This window comes from Hibiscus syriacus, unplaced genomic scaffold (genome assembly GCF_006381635.1).
Source record: "Hibiscus syriacus cultivar Baekdansim isolate YM2019G1 unplaced genomic scaffold, ASM638163v2 tig00013960_pilon, whole genome shotgun sequence".
Taxonomy (NCBI): Eukaryota; Viridiplantae; Streptophyta; class Magnoliopsida; order Malvales; family Malvaceae; genus Hibiscus; species Hibiscus syriacus.
The window spans coordinates 1992552-2012441 of record NW_024062312.1 but is presented as its reverse complement, the minus strand read 5'-3'; the positions used below and the strand labels follow the sequence as shown (position 1 = coordinate 2012441).

General features: G+C 33.4%; 2 protein-coding genes and 1 long non-coding RNA gene across 3 annotated transcripts; 2 read left to right on the top strand and 1 right to left on the bottom strand.

The window, feature by feature from the left end:
• Positions 1-690: 690 nt before the first annotated feature.
• On the top strand, positions 691-7590 carry LOC120206543. Its single transcript, XM_039206168.1, has 7 exons — positions 691-1247; positions 5055-5154; positions 5290-5355; positions 6040-6154; positions 6423-6505; positions 6941-7002; positions 7181-7590. The coding sequence occupies exons 1-7, from the start codon at positions 1063-1065 to the stop codon at positions 7284-7286; spliced, it is 717 nt and encodes a 238-aa protein (XP_039062099.1). The 5' UTR covers positions 691-1062; the 3' UTR covers positions 7287-7590.
• Positions 7591-8278: 688 nt separating this feature from the next.
• LOC120206759 lies at positions 8279-9651 on the top strand. The gene is made up of 2 exons (XR_005524139.1): positions 8279-8352; positions 9434-9651. It is a non-coding gene; the product is annotated as an uncharacterized LOC120206759 (long non-coding RNA).
• Positions 9652-9723: 72 nt separating this feature from the next.
• On the bottom strand, positions 9724-13907 carry LOC120206756 (probable dolichyl pyrophosphate Man9GlcNAc2 alpha-1,3-glucosyltransferase). The gene is made up of 6 exons (XM_039206345.1): positions 13303-13907; positions 13019-13202; positions 12823-12930; positions 11503-11664; positions 10604-10856; positions 9724-10512 (listed from the first exon to the last, which is right to left on the bottom strand). Exons 1-6 carry the CDS (start codon positions 13716-13718, stop codon positions 10016-10018), a joined length of 1620 nt encoding a protein of 539 aa, XP_039062276.1. The 5' UTR covers positions 13719-13907; the 3' UTR covers positions 9724-10015.
• Positions 13908-19890: the final 5983 nt, after the last annotated feature.

Genomic DNA, 19890 nt, shown 5'->3' with positions numbered 1-19890 from the left:
AATAATATAATATTATATTTTTAATATTATATAAAATAATCAATTATATTATAATAATATAATATATTATATTTTTATTTTAATAATATATAATAAATTTTTTTATATATTTAATAATGAATAATTTTATTTATATATTTCAATAATATTTTAGTAAAGATTAAAATATACTAATTAATATTTTTATAATATAATATAGTACTATTACTTTAATAAATAATTAATATAATTTATAAAATTTTATTTCACTAAAATATACCGAAAAAATGTTTAAATAACATCTTCCAAACATCATAAAAACGTTTTCCAGATGTTTTCCAGAAATGTAATTCATTTTCCAGAAATGTAATTCATTTTACAGAAATGTAATTCATTTTCCAGAATTCAAATTCCAGTAATTCATTTTCCAGTAATTCAAATTCCAGTAATTCAAATTCCAATAATTCATTTTCTGGAAAACCAATTACAGCTAAACAAACAGACCCTTAATAAAAATAATAATAAATAATATTCAGAAAATGTTTTTATGAAATATGATCCATTTCACTAAAATATATTTCCAGAATCTGTTTTTCGAAACGGATCTTAAATGTGCTTTTTGAACTATGTAACTTCAAATCAGAAAGCAACCTTTTGATTTTTGTCTCACAATTCAAATTCGATTATGATTTGATTTCACCTATGTTCCTACACTTTTCCGGTACAAGAATCTCTATTTGTCTCTCTCTGTCTCTCGAATTCTTAGTTTTTTTCTCCCTTTTCTTTTGTGCTGATTCAATTTCGAGTTAGAACAGCTCCCTTTAATCTAATATTTTCCCATATTTGAATTCTGATTTAGCTTTGATAATCTTTGATAGCTATTTCCCCTTGTGTGTGTTTTTTTTAATCTGGGTGTTGTTTCTTTAATGGCGGGAACGCTTCAGCTGATGGGAAGTAACCGATTCTCTTATCTCTGAAGGGTTGTTATCTTTTATTGTTTGATTCCCACTCTGATTTATGTAAAACCTAAAAAAAGTGGGGCGGGGTTGAAAATCGGAGATTCTTCTTTTGAAGCTAAATTTGATGGCGAACCCACCGGGGAACCATCAACAAGAAGCGAATCGCCCGTCCCCCTCTTTTAATGGAGCACACTTGAACAACGGGAATCCGGCACCCGACACCTTGGGTTCGGGTTTGAAGCATAACCCTGGTATTTCGATGGATTGGACATTAGAAGAGCAAGTTATACTCGAAGACTGGTTAAAAACGTGAGTACTCTTTTGTCTTTTGTTTTTCTTCTTTTAGTTTCGTAGAGTTTAGGTGGAATTATCTTTTGTAGATCTTTGTAGTTTTTAACGTAGATTTTTTTTTATTTTTTTATGCTAGAAATGCAAATTTTTTAGTTGGGTTCTTGTTTGAATTGTGGTTTCTTAGAACTGTTTGCAAATGATAAATAAGCCAATAGTCTGTAAATATTGCAGTGCATAAGTTTTTTAGAGGCCAGGGAAAAGTTGGTAGCCGATATGTATGGGAGCAACGTATTTAATTATATCCATCACTGTTCCATTCAATGGTTTGAGATGTTTTATGTATTCTCAACTTGTTTATCATAGTTGCAATCTGAGTATTTAAATTGCTGTAAGCTAAGTTACTCGAATGTGTCTGTTTCTGACATGGTTATGGTTAGACCTTTTTATATGGTTTTTCATGTATTCTGAGGACCTTGGATGTCATATCCCATATCTGTGTGTTGGACACAGGTATCGGACATGAGTATTTCAAGAAAAATGAAAAGCCAGAGCAACATAGGTCATAAACTAGGTGTTTTAAATGCTGTTTAGAAATCTTATGTTTGTCATTGTAGCTTTTTTGGTGCCAAAATACTGAAGGTAAAATGAAATATTGTGCTTGGAAGTGGATAGCGCTGACCTCAGATATTATATTTCCATTAGGAGGCATTTGAATAATGTCTGTTCTCTAACATTTGGGTTACTTTTGGCTTGAATTATATTGAAACTTATTGAATCACGATCACCTGTCTTTAAAAGGTGCAACGTGGTGGTTCCATAATTGAAAGTATAACTTTTTTTGTATGTTTTGCATCTTTCTTAGTGTCTGGACATCTAATCAAGTGGCTTACATATCTAAAGCATCTTACTTCCTCCGACTATTGTTCTTGTATTTGGAAATCATGGTATTCAAACTTTATCTGATCTGCTCATAAGAATGTGGTTCTCTTAAACTTCCTTTGTTTTCTGCATTTCTTTTCTTAATGGGACTAAATTTAGTTACATTTAGTTAGGTCAATAACTTCACTACACTAATTTAGACTTTTTTATATATAAATATTATAAAAATCAAATTTTCTCTTGTGATTTTCCATCCTTCTCAATTTTCATTCATTTTGCCTATCATGTCTCCTTTAATTTTTTGCTTGCTTCTTCCATTTTGCGTTCTTTTCCTATATCGTATCCCCAATCCATGTTTTTTCAATACCCATTGTCTTCTTCACAACACCCTTCCCAGTTCCCACAACCCACCTTGTTTCCCTTCTTGGAATCTCCAATCTTTACCTGTTAGCAATGGGGAAGAAGGAAAAGAAAATAAAAAGAATTTTGATCTTCTATATCTTACTGGCGCTTACCATTGGTAACCTGGAGACAAGCAAAAGTTTTTGATATTGGATCTTAAAGTTTCAAGAGTGAAATTTTCTATTTCTGTTGATGATTGAACCATTCATTATTTCGTTATATGTTTTTGTGTTTGCTCGATATGGTTTTGTTTTTAATCTTTTCTGTGGATAAAACCTTTATTTGGGCTAAGCTTCCCCATGTTTAGTAGTTACCGTGTGGTTTGGCAAAATAATATGTTATTTCTTTTGTGTCAAAAGAAGTAAAAGAAACATCAGGTGACTTATCTTGGTAAGTAATCTAAAAGTTAGGCGCACTATATGTAATGGATGATACTCATGCTCTAATTGGTATCATTGTCTTATTTCTAGTTTTCCTCCTGTATCGTGCTTAATTCAGAGGTAACTGAGAGTTTCGTTCCTAGCTGGTAGGCTTGTGAGGTAGAAGATTAGTTATCATATCCTAATGAATTATGACATGCTAGTATGTACCTCTTTTTGGAAAGAAATTAAATGATTTCCTTATTAAGGGTTCTTTATTCAGTATTTTATCCCTCATAAGACTAGATAAATGATATCATGATCTTTTATTCTCTTTAAACTGGCATTTGAGTAAAAAGCACTCGAGCCTATATCGATAAATCATTTTATTGAGTTAAACTCGTTCCTTCCTCCAAGCCACAATAGTATGAGAAGTTCTCTTGACTGATTTTCATTAATCAAACATGTAACTAGAAGAGGAAAAAAATTAGATTCGTCTAAAACAGAAAGAGAAGAAGCTGAAAAGTTCATTTTTAGAAATGTTTCTTAATAATTTGGTAGGCAATTAATGAGGTGAACAAACAAGAACAAGCAAGAAGAGCATTTCATAAATGTAAAGAAAGAAGAATAAAAGATACTTCTTTAGATATAGTTAAGGAGGTAGAGGGCAATGATCTTGGGCCTTGCATTATAGAAGGGTAGTTTTGGAGTTGGTGGGCTATGGCTTCATCCTTTATTTAGTAATAAGAGAGATATATTACAAATATGCATCTGGAAGCTTAAACAATAACTGGATTGGGTCCAAAGTGAAGCCTCCTACCCATTTTATTAGTAATAAATTTTAGATATTGTTGCTGCAGATAACATTTATTTCTCAAGTAACACATAAGAAGCGATACCTCACCTTGAGTCATCTGCTGAAGTTCTTAATTGAGTATCTGGAAAATGTTCATCCAGTTCGTTACACTTGTTAGGAAATGATGGCAAAGAACTGGTTGGACCCTTATATTGCGTTACTTGTCAGGAAAATGTCCATCCAGTTCATTACACTTGTTAGGAAATTGAAATCTGATTCCTCATTTATATATGTATAGTTTGTTGCACAAAAAACGTTTATTTTATGTAACTCATAAGGGGTAGCATGCATTGAGACTTCTGCTGGAGTTCATAAGAAGGGGAAGGGAATAGAGGTTGTCCAAGCATTGAACCCGGTACTGGTATCAGTTGATGACTTGAAAACAAGTCTTTTGCCACTTTTCTTGTGGTCCAGTCAACATAAAAGTCTTAGTGCAGGTAGTCTGTTGCGAGAAAGAACATTTACTGTTTTTAGTAACGCATAAGAAGGGGTATCGCTTAAGAACATTTATTTCTTAAGTAACGCATAAGAGGGGGCGTCATGCATCAAGGCATCTGCTGAAGTTCTTAATTAGGTAGTTGGCAATTGCCCATCCAGTTTGTTGCACTTGTTAGGCAATGACTGCAAAGAACAGATTCTCTCTTTCAACTGTTTCTTTTGGGTACTATAAAACGCTGATATTTGGTGTTGAGAATCACATTGGGTTCGCTGTTTATATGCATGTAGTTTCTTCTATTCCATACTTGGAGTCTCCAATTGTTTTTTATAATTTGGCAAGTAATTAGGATTGGTATGGTAGGATTTCTTTGAGTCAATTATTAGACAGAAATTGGTGAGTGATTTAATATGTTTAGATGTCACTTATGTTTTTCATTTTACAATATGTATTCTTTATAATCTAACTATTTTCCTTTTCTGTTTATTTTCATGAATGAGTTGATTATATTCCTTAACTTCGGTTAATTATAGAATCAAAGAAACAATTTTACCAAGTTTTTCAAACAACCATTCTTGGAGGAGGTATTACTGGTGAGATGGGTATCTAAGTTTCTCGAGGGAGAAAAACAAATGGAGAGACAATCGTCCCTTTCTTCTGTTTGCTCCCCTCCCTTTCATTTTTTTCATATTCCGTGGCTATTAACGAATACTGGATGATCATTTTTACTTCTGTTATTCAATTTGTCTTGTATTTTGTTTCTTTTATGCCAATTAATTGAACTACTTCACTTTCATGGTTAATTAGCTGAATTGTTTTTCTCCCCCCCCCCCGCGGGCGGAATTTAGTTCGTCAATTTAATTTTCTCAGTGGTGCCTTGGTATTTCTTGCAGATTTGCACTAGATCTGAGCATAACTCGTTACGCGAAGATAGCCATGAACTTGCAAAATAAGACAGTACGGGATGTGGCTTTGCGTTGCAGATGGATGAATGCAAGTTTTTTTCTCTTTTGATGAAGCATTTATGATTGGTCCAGAGGATATTTGCTCTGCTTTTACATAGTAAAATGTTGTTTATGCATGTATTTGTTTATTATAAGTGCATGACTTAATTTATGCTTTATGCAGAAGAAGGAAACTAGCAAGAGAAAGAAGGAAGAGCACTGTCATGCCAGGAAAAGTAAAGACAAAAAGGTATGGTTTCTTGTTTTTTTTTCTCTTTATGTGAGCAAAGTTGCACTAATTTGTTTTCCGATTGCTCCTAACAGCCTTCTTAGTTACTTCTTAGAATTCATAAAATTAGACATAAACTAAAAGTAAATTATCTCTCAGTGGAACTGTCCTGCAGAAGTTCTCTGTTTAACCATCTAACTCCTCTTCCAACCATGCACATCTGAAGAGATGTGAATGAATGCTTTCATTCACGATCGAAAACTCTCTTATACATGTGAGGTAGTCGAAGGAAACTTCTTGAACTCAAGAGAGTTATGGAGTAATAGTTTAATTTTTCTTAGTATAGATGTTGGATGAGGATTGAATTTCTTCCTTCTGCTAAGCAGTTATTTCTTTGGTGGAATTTTGCTCGGTTACCTTAGGTTCATACTTCATAGGAATCGCTTATCCTTGATAAACTTGCTTTGGGTCCATTGTTATCCGCGGTCATTCATATCTCTTCAGATGTGCCTCTTTGGTATGGTCATTTGTCTGATGATAAGTTTACCACTTTGGCTGATATTTAGACTTACCAGAAAGTTTTCTTTCATAGTTTCCAGTTCATGATAATATTGTCTATATGATGTGAAATAAGGCAATATTTTTATTTTAAGATCATATTTTGGGCCAATAGACACTTGACAATAATTTTTGTTTTTCTTTCAGGAAAGAGTAGTTGACCCTTCAGCAAAGCCTACTCATTTTGCTGGTCAATCTAGTAATCCCCCATATCCAACTCCAATGATTCCTGTGGACTACAATGATGGCATTCCACTCGGAGGTTGGATTTTATCTTTGACAATTTTTAAGTCGCTCGTAATATCCAAGTCTTTGTTGATTCTTACTAGCAAGTTTTATACTTTATTAAAAATACACCTTAATTGGTTTATCAAATGCCTTTTCTGTTCTTGATTATTGGTTTCGCAAACGAGGAACATGAATTTAGTGTTCTGGTTGCCGAAGTTTTCTAAGCATGAAAAACCCCTTGTCTTCCATGCCGTTATTGTTGGAAAATTTAATCTAAAAACTGCATTAATGCCATTTCACAGCCATCGGCGGGGTGGCAGGAGAACTTCTGGAGCAGAACGCTCAAGCCTTGAATCAAATATCTGAAAATCTTGCGTCATTTAAGGTAAGTAATTATGCTATTAGTAGATGAATTCTACCAAGTTAATCTCACTCTTCATTTTTCTTGAAGTACTCGTGTTTACACCAATGTCCCGATGTATATTCAGACATGAGTATGGGGTCGGACCTCCCAAATATCTGTTAGATACATGGAAAAACTGAGAATTTTGAACATGCCGGAGTCCTAGTAGTATAGCTTCAATTCTCTATCTATCTATTATAAAAACTATTTGGAGTCTCTCGTGTCGCCTGATATCTGCCATTACCAGGATTAAATGTTTTAAGTTAGCATATATTATGAGCATAGTTGCAATACGGAAAATGTAAAAGCGAATAGAGGAAGTGCGTTGGTGTTGGTGAAGCCAAATTTCCGTGTTGTTCAGTCGGTCTTGGCGGGTGCTAATGGAACATATCTCTACTCTCCTTTACCCTTTTCCAGATACAGGAAAATATCGGCCTCCTCTGCCAAACTCGGGACAATCTTCTCAAGCTCATGAACGAGTAAGTTCCGGTTTTTGTTAAACATCCCTTTCTATGGTACTCGAACTCTTAATTCGTTTGTCATAAAAGAAGAATCAAGTTCCTTTACAACTACCCTTGTTCATCATTGTGTTCGATGTACATCCGAACATGGGTATCGGTAGGATCCTTACATGCTTCTATTGATTTCCATTTGCAGGATGAATAACAACGTGCCGGATATAATGAAGCAGATGCCACAACTTATGAAACTGAACCTAGATCTCGCCAACACCATCCTCCCTCCTCCGCCCCCTCCCATGTAGCCGTGATCCTCCTTCCATCCCGTCAAGCTCGTCTATTCAGTTTCCCCTTTAATACAGTGCGGCTCCGCTGAACGGGAAAATAACTGCCCGTCGACGTGATCGTCGCGTTTAAGAAATGTAGAAGGCTTAGTGTTTTGTTTTTTATTTTGCTTCTGAACCCTCAGTAGATTTGTTTCTCGGTTTCATGCAGTACCTAAGGGCTTGTATAGGGTGGTTTGTGCATAAAGCAAGAGTTGAAATATAAATTTTATCTCTTTGCTTTAAATATAGTTTTTAAATATCTCATCATAATATCATAATGTACTATATATTATTAACAAGTGGTTGAGATTCAAGAATTAAAATCTGTACTTGTAAGGTTAAGTTCGAATCTTACCACCGTCACTCTTGGTGGACAATATGTAAATTCTTATTTAAATCTCAATTAGGTTTTAGATATCATATGCTTTGATCCTAGACTAAGAGAGTCATCGTTGACCTGAATTTATTTTTATAAAAAAAACTAAATATAAAGAAATATTAAATTTAAACGTCAATGTTTATCAAAATAATGAAATTTTAAGTAAACGAACTTAAATTAGTAAATATATTTAGAGTTCCTAATAAATTTTAGGATAAATTATGTGTTTAGTACTTAAACTATCACTTTTGATTCGTTTTAGTATCTAAATTTTTATTTTTTTCAAAAATTATACCTAAAGTTTAGTTTTTATTTCATTTTAGTACTCCGATCAAAATTTAATGTTGATTTGTGAAAAAATTAAAAATTTAGTTAATAAACGTGTTAAATTTTTTTAACGACGAATACTAAAATAAAATGAAAAACTAAACGTATTTAAATTCTCTGGATAATGTCTTGTGCTTACTAAAATTTAAAGTTATCTTTTAACCTATGTTGACTTGTAATTACATTAGATTAATAATACAAATAATAAAGCAATATAAACAAAGGAAATTCGCCCCGTAGGGCTTTGTAGCGAGCGTATTTAAATGATCGAATATCGCAAAAATTAGGGTTTGGAGCGGTCTTTCCTGTCTGGATTTCAAGCAGCTTCCATAGAAAATGGTTAAAACCATTTCTATCTTCAATTATCTCTTTAGATTTCTGAAAATTTTATTGATTTCATGTTCATTTCCTCCCCCTTGCGTGTATCTCTTTGCTAGCATTCTTTTCTTTAGATGGACAACGGATTACCTTTATTTATGTATTTTGAAATGAGAAAAAATTGAAGAATGTGAGCTTTGTCTTAAAGAGTTCTAGATACTGTACAATTATGATAATTAGTGCTTTCAATTGATGGGTTTGTCTTGTTTAGCAACATTGGTTTGGTTTGCTTAATATTGGTTCCATCTGTGAAAGATTTAGTATCATCAGTTAAACATAGATGTTTAGTTCAGTTGGAGTGAAATGCGGGTGCTTGATGTGATAATGAAGATGTTTGTGTATTGTAAGTGCCCATTGATTCAAGATTCTGAATGTGTTAGGTAGATTTTTGTAGTGGAAAACTTCAATAATTTGGGATCAATGATGTTTGAATGCCACCTACCTCATCATATTTGTTATTGTTGAAGAATGTGTTAAATTTTCTGGTCTTTTAGCATTGATTTGTGCTTTTTGCACTCTTGTTTGAGTTGTTTATTTGCTAATTAGCATCTCCTTATGTTTTACCTGGACCCGGATGGATTCAATTTTTCTTCAGAGTTTCATGTATTTACTCATATTTCCATGCATGTGATTGGATACATAGAATACGCTGATACTTTTAGGAAATGAGGAGTCGGTGTCACCGTTCTGCCTTTATGGTTATGATCTCTTCCTCCGGGTAGGTTTGTTATGCATGAATTAGAGTATCCTCTTATTTTCTTTGTTTTGAATGAACCAGCATGTTATAGAATTGTAGATAAAAAAAAATTAGTTTTCTATTTCCCGCAACATTACAATAGATCCTTTCGTTATTCCTTGTGTGTTAGTAACTTCTCAATGTTCTTGGCCAGCAGAAACATTATAGAATCGTACATGCGCAGCAGAAACGTGTCGTACTTTCCATTGCTGTCTGTATATGTGTGTTTCTTATCATATTGGTAACATTGAAATGTTCTCAGACGCCTTTTTTTACCATACAAATCATTATTTTTTATGTTTGCAGGTTTGAGTGTCAGAGACCTGTGAAAACAGGGCTGCGCCAAGTCTATCATTCTACCATTTGGCTTAGAAAGCTGGATTTTGATTGTTAGTTTTGCATTGATGTCATTTTACTCCCAATCACAAGAAGTATTTCTGTAATAGATTTATATTTGGTGTTCAGTGGATGACAATGTGCACTTTTTGATGATTAATGAAATGATTGTGATTATGTTCAGCTTAGAAGAATCTATGTATTTAGTTTGGTTTGAGCTATGAAGCTGAGTTACATAGCTATGGACAGGCAGGAACTGAAGATATATAAGAGATCATATTTAGAAAATTATATTAAAAATTTAGAGTACAAAATTAGATCATCAATAAGAAATACAAAAAACTTAAATTATATGAAAATTTCAAATTATCAAGTGGTGTGATCACACCCCTGCACCCCTCCGTCCATCCTGAGGCAGACCACTCGGCAAGCTCTATTCATCATGAAACATACATATGCACGCATGCAAAACCAATTACTAACAAATCAGTCTGCCGCTCCATTCCAATAAAAATCAGATGTGTTCTCATGTCACTAATGTTGGTGTAATGATCAAATAAGCTTCTGTTTATCTTGTGATGTTACATGTTTCGATAACATCCACTGCTTCGAATTGAAGTAAAGAGTGAATAAAACAAACTGAGAGAAACAGATAAGCATGATCACTGCTTCAAAGAGGAAAGGGTACCTATTCGGAGGATGCATGGTTAGATAAATAACATGCAGAATCAGAGAACACAAACCCAGAAAGCCCATTACAAACGGGTGGAAAGCGATGAAAGAAATGAATTCCATGCCTCTCCTGGTCTTCTTTGGGCTATGATCGAGAGTCTTGCTGCCATTGCATCGCGCACCTGGACCATCAGGTGCAAAATAGACAAGGATGAAGAGAGTGTAAATTGCCATGTACGGTAGAATCAGTTTGTCTCGATGTAAAAGAGGAAGCATAGAGAACATTGCAAAATGTGTTAGCCAGAGTAACGAGCGACGCTCTTCCAAAGCTAATAGGGCAAGAGGCAGAAGCGGAAGCAGAATAGACTTCTCATGCACTGCATATTTCAACGATAAGAAATGATGTCAAGAACCGTTACGAGAAAATAAATAAGGCCAGAAGGATGAAGAACGAAAGGAGATACAAACCTTGGTAAGAGAACAAGTAGAACGAGAAAGAACTATTAAGCAATGCATAGAGAAAGCCCTTACGACTCGGAACAAGGACTTGTTGAACCATTGAGGGCAGACATGTTAAAAGGGTTGCGGTAAGGCTAAAAATCCTTGATGATTGTGTAGTGTATAACTTTTTCCATTTCACCAGCACGGAACTGGTGCACCAAAAATTAGCCACGTAATCCTCGTATATCCCTCTCTCAAATGGTGCAAGACGAGATATAACCTGCAACAAGCACCAATATTATTTTCATTTGGAAAGAAAACCATTATGAAAATTTTCTTCGGACAAGATGCGTCACCTCTGGTAAAAAGCAATATAACAAATATTGGATGTTAGAATTTTTTCTATCCATTATGATGGGAATGATCCATAAGTTTCATTTAGTCCTCAAGCAATTATACTCCCCACTCTCCAGACAAGATTAATTACAATATGGCATACTTTGATGGGCGAATCTCAAGGAAAGGTTAATGCCCTAGGTTGATTATTGCCTTGAATACCAATCTCATTTAAAAGCTAGTTCCACACCAGCAAGATGCAGTATGAGTAAAAATTGAGAAGCATCTGGGCTCTTGTTTGACAAAAAAGATTAACAACCGATGTAGTTGCCAATCCAAAATAAATCCCATAAATTATATTCAATAAAAAAACGAAAAGGTAGTTAACATATGAAATACAAACAAACAGACCATCAACAACAACCATGATTTCTGCATAAATAACACAAACATACAAAAAAAAATGGAAAAGAGAAGTTCTATAATTATTAATAAGAGCAAACTAAGAACAGAAAGCTAATTAGAGAGTAAAGAAATTTAGAAAAAGAGAGAGAGAGTGAGGGAGGGAAGGATCTCATTCTGCAACTTACAGTCAAAGCAGCCTCTTTTGACTGAAGATATGGCCACCAGACAACAGCAAACGTTCCTATAACCATCAATCCCAGCTTTGCCAAGTCGACCAGTGGATTTTTATTCTTCAGGCATTTGCCCAACAGATAGCTAAAAAAGGCAGGTGCAAAATATGCACTCATCTGGAAAATATGAAAACATAGAAAGATCCATATTAAAATTCTAATCCTGAATAAATCAACTAATAAAGATCTTACATAGACCAAATAACAAATAAATTGAGTGGATGTAGTAATTTTTCATGTGAATTTATTTGATACAGTTGGATTCCTCAGCCGTAGTCTTTCATTTGTTGTGTATCCTCTATTCCTCTGTTAGCTTCTTAACTGAAATATAGATGAGACACTTCTTGGTAATAAGGAGATGGATAAGGATGGAAAATTGTTTTGTTTAATGGTTGAGCTATAAATAGGAATGTCACTATGAAATCTATCCACTAAAATACCTATTTCTATCTTTCCTACCAAGCAATACCCAGGAAATACATATATCCCGATTCCAGACGAAAGCCATATAATTATTCTAGAAAAGGATCAAATCTTCTTATACTCAAATTAGACTATTAGTTATTATAAAGCTAACTGGCTTTTTCAAGATTCCAACAGATAAGAAAATGAACCCTTATAAAACTATAATCAAAGGTTGCAGGAACAAAGATGGTCATGCTCTAATAACTTATATCATCATGGAAGGGAAAAGTAATTCCTATGTGCATGTAACGTGCGAATAGTGTCTAGTAATAAGAACTCTCACACAGCTAACAGCTTGATCGTGTCCAGAAGTTAAAGCATCTTTCAAAGTGTAATCAATAGAAAAGGCCACATGCGGTTGTATTTAACACATGCTCTTGAAACATTGAAAGTCTCCGTGCAACAAGGTTACCATTAAAAGGTATACTGAAACCTTGTCCCGCAAAAGCATCATATCTACAATTTTCCTTCTTTTTCATTTTCTTTTATCATCTCCTAATTATTCCCAATGTTGTTTAAATGATCAAATTAAAGAGAACAGCACAAAACTTCCTTTAGCAATGACCCAAATATAAATAGCCATACACCATTCTTTCATAAAAATGAAGTTAAAATCTCTTGAAAAGTTATCTTTGATGTGGTACCTCACGAATGATCTACACAGTTCTTATGTTCCATAAAAAATCCTCCCTTTCACATCTATTAGCATTTATCAATTTTCTCGAATTACATGACATCGCAAAGTTGTCCTTAAGATACATAATGGTGAACATGGATATGCAGCAAAACAAAAGCTAAACCATAAGACACCTGTTTATGGTTGAGAGCAAGACAATACAGCACAGAAGCCACAAGGTCCTTCTGAGAGAGTACTGCAGCAATGGCAGCCATGGTAAGACCCAAGCTGATACAATTATACTACAAAAGGAACCAAAACAAATATTAATACCCAATTTAATCTTTCATAATTTAGTAGAAATGGAATGGAAAAAAGGCTTGAAAATACCTGAAAATGACCATGGTCAATCAAGATCAGGCATGGGTTCAGCAGAACCATTGAAATGTGCCAAGCTACATCGCTGTTTCGGCCTGTGCCAAGCCGAATCGAATACACAAACACAAAATAAAGAGATGCCGGGAAGAATACCAGCACATCGGAAGATAAAACAGTCCACCTCATTAGCAATTTCCTGCCATTTTGTGCCACAAACACCGCAATCGGAAGTCGATAAATCGAAAATAAAAAATCCAAAAGAAGTAACACTGAAAACCCAGCAAAAAAACGCTCACCCAATGTAAGATTCATAGCCTCCTGAGGTGAAAAGTGCAACGGAATCGGGATCGAAGGTTTTAAGGAAAACCCCATGGATGTAACTTTGGTAGGCAGTTAATGGCGGATAATCAAGGCCCCAATAAGAAAGATCGTTAACACTACTGTTACGATACCAGTCTTTTGGTTGAAGATTAAGAGTGATTTCCATCCAATGCCTTTGCGCCTCGTAATCGCCGAACTTGGGTGGAGTATTGGCGCCGGAATATGGATGAAGCCCAACGGCGACGCGAACCAATAGAGCGAATATTGATATACAAAGGAACGAGGGTTTGATCCCGTTTTGAACTAGTGACCACCAAGGATCATCGTGTTCGCCATCGTGGACCTTGCCTTTCACCTTCTTAACCTTTTTCATTTCTCCTTTCTTCTTCATCCTTCGATTCCTATTTTGTAAACTTCATTTCTTCAGTAAAAGATCATCTGCGGCTGCCTTAGATGGTGTGTACAGAGATCTGAGTTGACTCGGAGAATGAATTGGAATTCAGGGTTGAAGTGTATATATACAAGATTAATTTAGACAGACTTTCACATTCTTGAACACTTTCTGGTCACTCGAAAGAAAATGAACAAAATTTGTTTCTTTCACAATACGGGTTGTGTGAACTAATATACGGTTAATATCCTATGTTACCGGAAATATAATAAAATACTTAATAAAGTTTGTTTACTGATCGAAAATGTTGATTAATAATAATGTTGTAGATGAAAATCATAGAAAAATATTAAAAAATTAAGAAAATAACCTCAGTGATCAAAAAATACCTTATAGTATACGATTTAACCAACTTTTTTTAGATTTTTCAAAATGACCAACTAAATCGCAATGTGATCGATAATTCGCAACGCGATCTCCGGTATATCAAACCAGTTTCCAGATTCGCAACGCGAACTTCGACTATCGCAACGCGAACTTGGACTATCGCAATGCGATTTACATATTCGCATTGTGATAGTCGAAGTTCGCGTTGCGATTTTCCAAATTCGTTGTGATAGTCAAAGTTCGCGTTGCGATTTATTTCAAATTCGTTGCGATAGTCCCAAATCGCAACGACTGGTGGTATTGCATGTGTTTTTTAAGAATTTTCTCTAAAAAGATAGTATTCGCGCAGACGTGTCGAAGACACGTATTACCACGACCAGACCCGAGACGAGACGGACGGCGGCGGCGCGCGAGAGTCCCCCTTATTCTCTATCACTCAACAAGGAAGTGGGAAAGCCAAGCCTTAAATACCATTCTCAATAGTGTTTCCAATACTATGTGGGATTGAGCATTACCAACACTTGTTTCCAATACAATGTGATTATTCAGGAAACAATTAACAATCATGCACCTTAAAACAACTAAATCAGCAACCAATTGCATTAGTATTATACGATTAAATATGTCATAATTAAAAGTCAATCTACAATCAATCGCGATTATTGCAATTTTAAGTAAAACATTCAAAAATAATATCATTATTTAAGGCTCAATCCCACATAGTATTGGGAACAAGTGTTGGTAATGCTCAATCCCACATAGTATTGAAAACACTATTGGGGAATGGTATTTAAGGCTTGGCTTTCCCACTTCCTTGTTGAGTGATAGAGAACAAGGAAGACTCTCGCGTGTCGCCGCCGCCGTCTCGGGTCGGGTCGGGTCGGGTCGTGATCGTGTTCGTGGTTAAAATATGTATATTATAAGATATTTTTGATCACTGAGATTATTTTCTCTGGAACTTATACAACATGGAGGGAGTAGGAGTGGTAGTTCTCATATGCTTCCACATTTGCTTGAGATCCTTGCTAGAAATTGGCAAGTCCGGTTGTCGTATGTGCCACACGAAGGGAATCAAGTTGCGGACGCTATGGCGAAACTGGCATGGAGTCTCCCGTTTGGTCTGGCTCCCTTCATGGAACCGGAAGTAAAAATAAAATAATTTTACAAGTAACCTTAAAACGATGACAAATATTTTAAAGAATTATAAATAAATATCACACTTGGGGTTTGTTTGTTTCATGGAAAATAGATTTTGGAAAAAGAATTCCATAAAATAAATTACATTTCTTGAAAAATATTTTTTGAAAATCATTTTACGGTGTTTGGATGGTGTTATGTAATTCATTTTCTACTAGTTGATAAATTTTTTAAATATTCTTTATTATAAACATCAAATAAAATAAATAATATTATTTATTAACAAAATAATATTATTATTTTTAAAATATTAGAATAATTTATTATATATTATTATTATAATAATAAATAATAATAATTTTATTAAAAATTTATTATATATATTAAAATAAACGTATAATATTATATATTATAATAATATAATTATAAAAAATATGTATAATAATATAATTATAACAAAAAATAATATTATATTATTAAAAATTATCAACAAATATAATTTAATAATTAATATTTTTATTAAAATGATACTAAAATAATAAATTAGTATTAAATATATAAAATAATAATATTTTGAGTGTTTATGCTTTGAAGTGAAAAGTTTGTAAAATAACTTACGAAAAAATCAGATGATAAGTAATTGTTCAGAAAACGCAAAGAAAATTCAGTTGACAAGAAAAATAAATTACATTGATCATCTATTTCCCGCCAACCAAACATTGAAAAATGAAGAAAACATTTTTCAGAAAACCAATCACAGGGAAACCGTTAGGATCTATGAAGCTCGTTCGATCAACCGAAATATGTTAAGAGGGGTGAATTGACTTTTTGAAGTTTATGGAGTAAGGAGTATAATGATAGTAAAATTTGAACAATAATTTATAGTGTTCAACTCCCTCAATGAAGTCTACATCCACTACCTAAGCTCCTTACTTAGGATTTTCCAACAAATCCACTAATTTGTTCTTTATTTTTCAAGGATCAAGAGTTACATTTACAACTCCCTAGTTTTTCACTTGGCTAAACTAGAACCAAAACCCCTTTACAAATGATAAAAAATGTGTAAACAATAAAACCTCTCTATGTTGGTATTTACAAAGATTTAGCTCACAAAAGTAATACCCGATGATATACAATTAAGCGCACAAATATTTATAAGAAAAAGAAAATAAGGATTGAAATTTTTTTCTCGTGTATGAATGCTTGTATAGGTGTTGGTCACCTTCTTCAAGTATCCTTAACTTGTTTTTATATGTTGGAATGAGTTACTAGTCATTTCTAGCCGTTGGGAGCTAAAAATCTCCAATTTTGTGTAGGAGTTTCAAAACCTTTAAAGGAGGTTTCAAAACCTTTATTTAAAATTATAATTGTTTGAACAGGGGGTTTGGAAACCTTTGGGGGTTTCGAAACCTGTAGGCCAGGTTTACATTCTGCCTCAGGGGTTTCGAAACCTCTTGCAGGGGGCCCAAAATTACATGTTTCACCTTTTAAAAACTTAAAAACTTTAAATTATTTTTTCAATGTTTGAACAAATTCAATTTGGCCCAAAAACATTTTTACCCTTATTTGTTATATCAAAATATTAGTTCTACAATCTCTCCCTTCTTTATATAACAAAACATTTGAAAAATAGTTTTTGAAGCTCCCCCTTTTCATAATTGAAGTTAAATTTTTAACTCATACTTCTGCCCTTTTTTTTATAAAAAATAATTACAACATTTAAGGTTCAAATATAACATTGGAGAGTAAGTAATAATTTAACATTAAAATCGTTTGAAAAATCAAAGTTCCTCTCAACAAATGCATTCCAAATAAAAATTTAACTTTAAAAGTTTGACACTTAAAAGACATTGAATTTCAACAAAGATGAACAAATAAGTTAGTAGCACAAGAAATTCAATATATTCAAGTCTAATATACTCTATGCAATACTAATTGTTGAAATTCAGTGCATGTGCATAAAGTTATCCAAAAATGTTATGCATTTGAAAAATTGATATAAATTGTTAGAGAGATATCATTTGTAATAAATCACATGCATAAACATCCAAAATGACACCAATAAAAAAGATTTAAAAACATTATCAAATTTGGCATCATAAGCTTAAAGTGATTCCAAATGTTAAAATTGTTCAATAAATTAATGATATCACTTGTTTTAAAAATAGTTTTCAATAAAGGCGCACTTTAAAGGTCAAGATATTTTGAAAGAACCATTTAAAACATAGAAATATAACTTGACCAAAAACATTATAATGAATTAAAATTGATAAAAAAAACTTTAAAATATGTTCATCATAACACATTTTCAACATACATGAGATAATAAATAACATATAATCATCCATACTCAATACTCATACATGTATAAACCAAATGAGCAAGCAATTATGCAAGATAATCAAAATAAACTTAGAGGTTACCCATTTCATATCAAGTGTGGCTAGAGTATTTGAATATCTTCACTTTCATCAGCATTGCTCACACACACCTAGAAGGAACTCATACTTGTATAATTTTAAAATGTTTTCATTTTTTTAAAGGACAAGTATGTTCCAAATGACCATGATAATGGTAATGTGAGCATTTTCCATTATTAAACTAGATGAATTATTTAAAATAATTTATTTTTTCTTTTGTTAAGCATTCAAGCTTAACTTTTAAATCAAAAATTTCTCTTTCAAAATTTTCATTTTTCATTTTTGAAAGCTCTAAATCTTTTTCAAAATTTCATTTTGATTTTTCAAAATCTATTTTAGCTTTCAAAAGAAAATCATTTTTAACTTTAAATTTAGAAATCAATTTCTTGTATTTGGAGTTCATGGTTTCAAACTCCAAAAATAATTCATCGTATGCATCTTGTAACTCATTAAAAGAATATGAATTAAATTCACTAAAATTAAAAGATACATTGGTTACTTATTAAAAGAGCCATTAAGCACACCACCTTTGTTGGTTCTTCTTTCTTGTTTCCATGTGTCTTTTCGACTTTATTCCAAAGCTATTTGCCATTTGAACAAGAAGAAATTGCTTCATATACATCGAGACCAAATGTACAAAACAACATGTGCATGGCCTTGGCATTTTGTTGAGCTTTCTTCCGTTCTTGGTCACTCCACTCCTTCGTCTTTTTCTTTGGAGAAGAGTAATCATTCTCGATCATATCTCATGCATCAAGATCATTGGATTGGATAAATATCTTCATTAATTTCTTCCAATGACGGTAGTTATTGTCAATCGATTAAGAGTCTTCCATATAGAATGAATCGAATGTGGAAACCATATTCTCGGTTGTGTTAGAAATGGATAGGGTTTTTTCAGGGATCATCTTAAGATTATTAGACCTTCTAATGAATCAAGCTCTGATACCAATTGTTATGACCTATGAAGCTCGTTCGATTAATCGAAACATGCCAAGAGGGGGTGAATTGGCTTTTTGAAGTTTAGGGGGTAAGGACTAGGGATGGCAATGGGTCGGGTCGGGTCGGGTCGGGTTTTTGGGCCACCCGACCCGACCCGAGAAGAAAGGATTTTTCACCCGTGACCCGACCCGACCCGACGAAATTAAGGTTTCACCCGACCCGACCTGAATATATGACTTAGAAACCCGACCCGACCCGACCCGAAATAATAATAAAAAAAATTTTATTCAATGAAAACAGTGACTTAATTGAAAAAAATTATATATGGAGGGACATTATTGTAATTATCCCTAAATATATAGGATAAAATTATATATATTTTTCGGGTAGGGTCGGGTCGGATTTTTTTCACCCTAAACCCGACCCGAACAGTACATTTAAAAAAAACCCGACCCGACCCGAACCCGAATTTTTTTAAAAAAAATCCGACCCGATCGGGTCGGGTCGGGTCGGAACCCGTCGGATTCGGGTTGAGTTGCCATCCCTAGTAAGGACTACAAAGACAGAAAATTTTGCATAATGATTTATAGTGGTTTAACTCCCTCAATGAAGTATACATCCACTACCTAAGCTCCATACTTAGGATTTTCCAACAAATCCACTAATTTGTTCTTTCTTTTTCAAGGATAAAGAATAATGTTTACAACTTCCTATTTTTTCACTTGACTAAACTAGAACCAAAACACCTTTACAAAGGATAAAAAATGTTTAAACAATAAGACCTCTCTAGGTTGGTGTTTACAAAGATTTAGCTCATAAAAACAAAACCTAAGGATATATAATTAAGTTCAAAACACAAATATTTACAAGAGAAGGAAAATAATGATTGAAATTTTTTCCTATTGTGTATGAATGCTTGGATAGGTGTTGGTCACATTCTTCAAGTGTCATCAACTTGTTTTTATATGTTTGAATGAGTTACTAGCCGTTTGGGATGATTTTGAGCAGTTGGGAGTTGAAAATTTTGCAATTTTGCGTAGGGGTTTCGAAACCTTTAAAGGGGTTTCGAAACCTTCATTTAAAATTATGATCGTTTGAACACGAGTTTCGAAACTTGTTGGCCATATTTACATTTTACCTTAGGGGTTTCGAAACCTCTTGTAGGGTTTCGAAACCATGCCCGAAATTGTATATTTCACCTTTTAAAAACTTAATAACTTTGAATTATTTTTATAATGTTTGAATAAATTCAATTTGGTCTAAAAATATTTTTACCCTTATTTGTT

Excerpts from the sequence above, each read along its gene's own strand:
- LOC120206543 (XM_039206168.1), top strand. The coding sequence starts at position 1,063 with ATGGCGAACCCACCGGGGAACCATCAACAAGAAGCGAATCGCCCGTCC. Across the intron at positions 1,248-5,054 it reads CTCGAAGACTGGTTAAAAAC|ATTTGCACTAGATCTGAGCA; the intron begins GTGAGTACTCTT and ends TATTTCTTGCAG. Across the intron at positions 5,356-6,039 it reads GGAAAAGTAAAGACAAAAAG|GAAAGAGTAGTTGACCCTTC; the intron begins GTATGGTTTCTT and ends TTTTTCTTTCAG.
- LOC120206756 (XM_039206345.1), bottom strand. The coding sequence starts at position 13,718 with ATGAAGAAGAAAGGAGAAATGAAAAAGGTTAAGAAGGTGAAAGGCAAG. Across the intron at positions 11,665-12,822 it reads TTGCTCTCAACCATAAACAG|ATGAGTGCATATTTTGCACC; the intron begins GTGTCTTATGGT and ends CATATTTTCCAG. Across the intron at positions 10,857-11,502 it reads CAAAAGAGGCTGCTTTGACT|GTTATATCTCGTCTTGCACC; the intron begins GTAAGTTGCAGA and ends TGCTTGTTGCAG.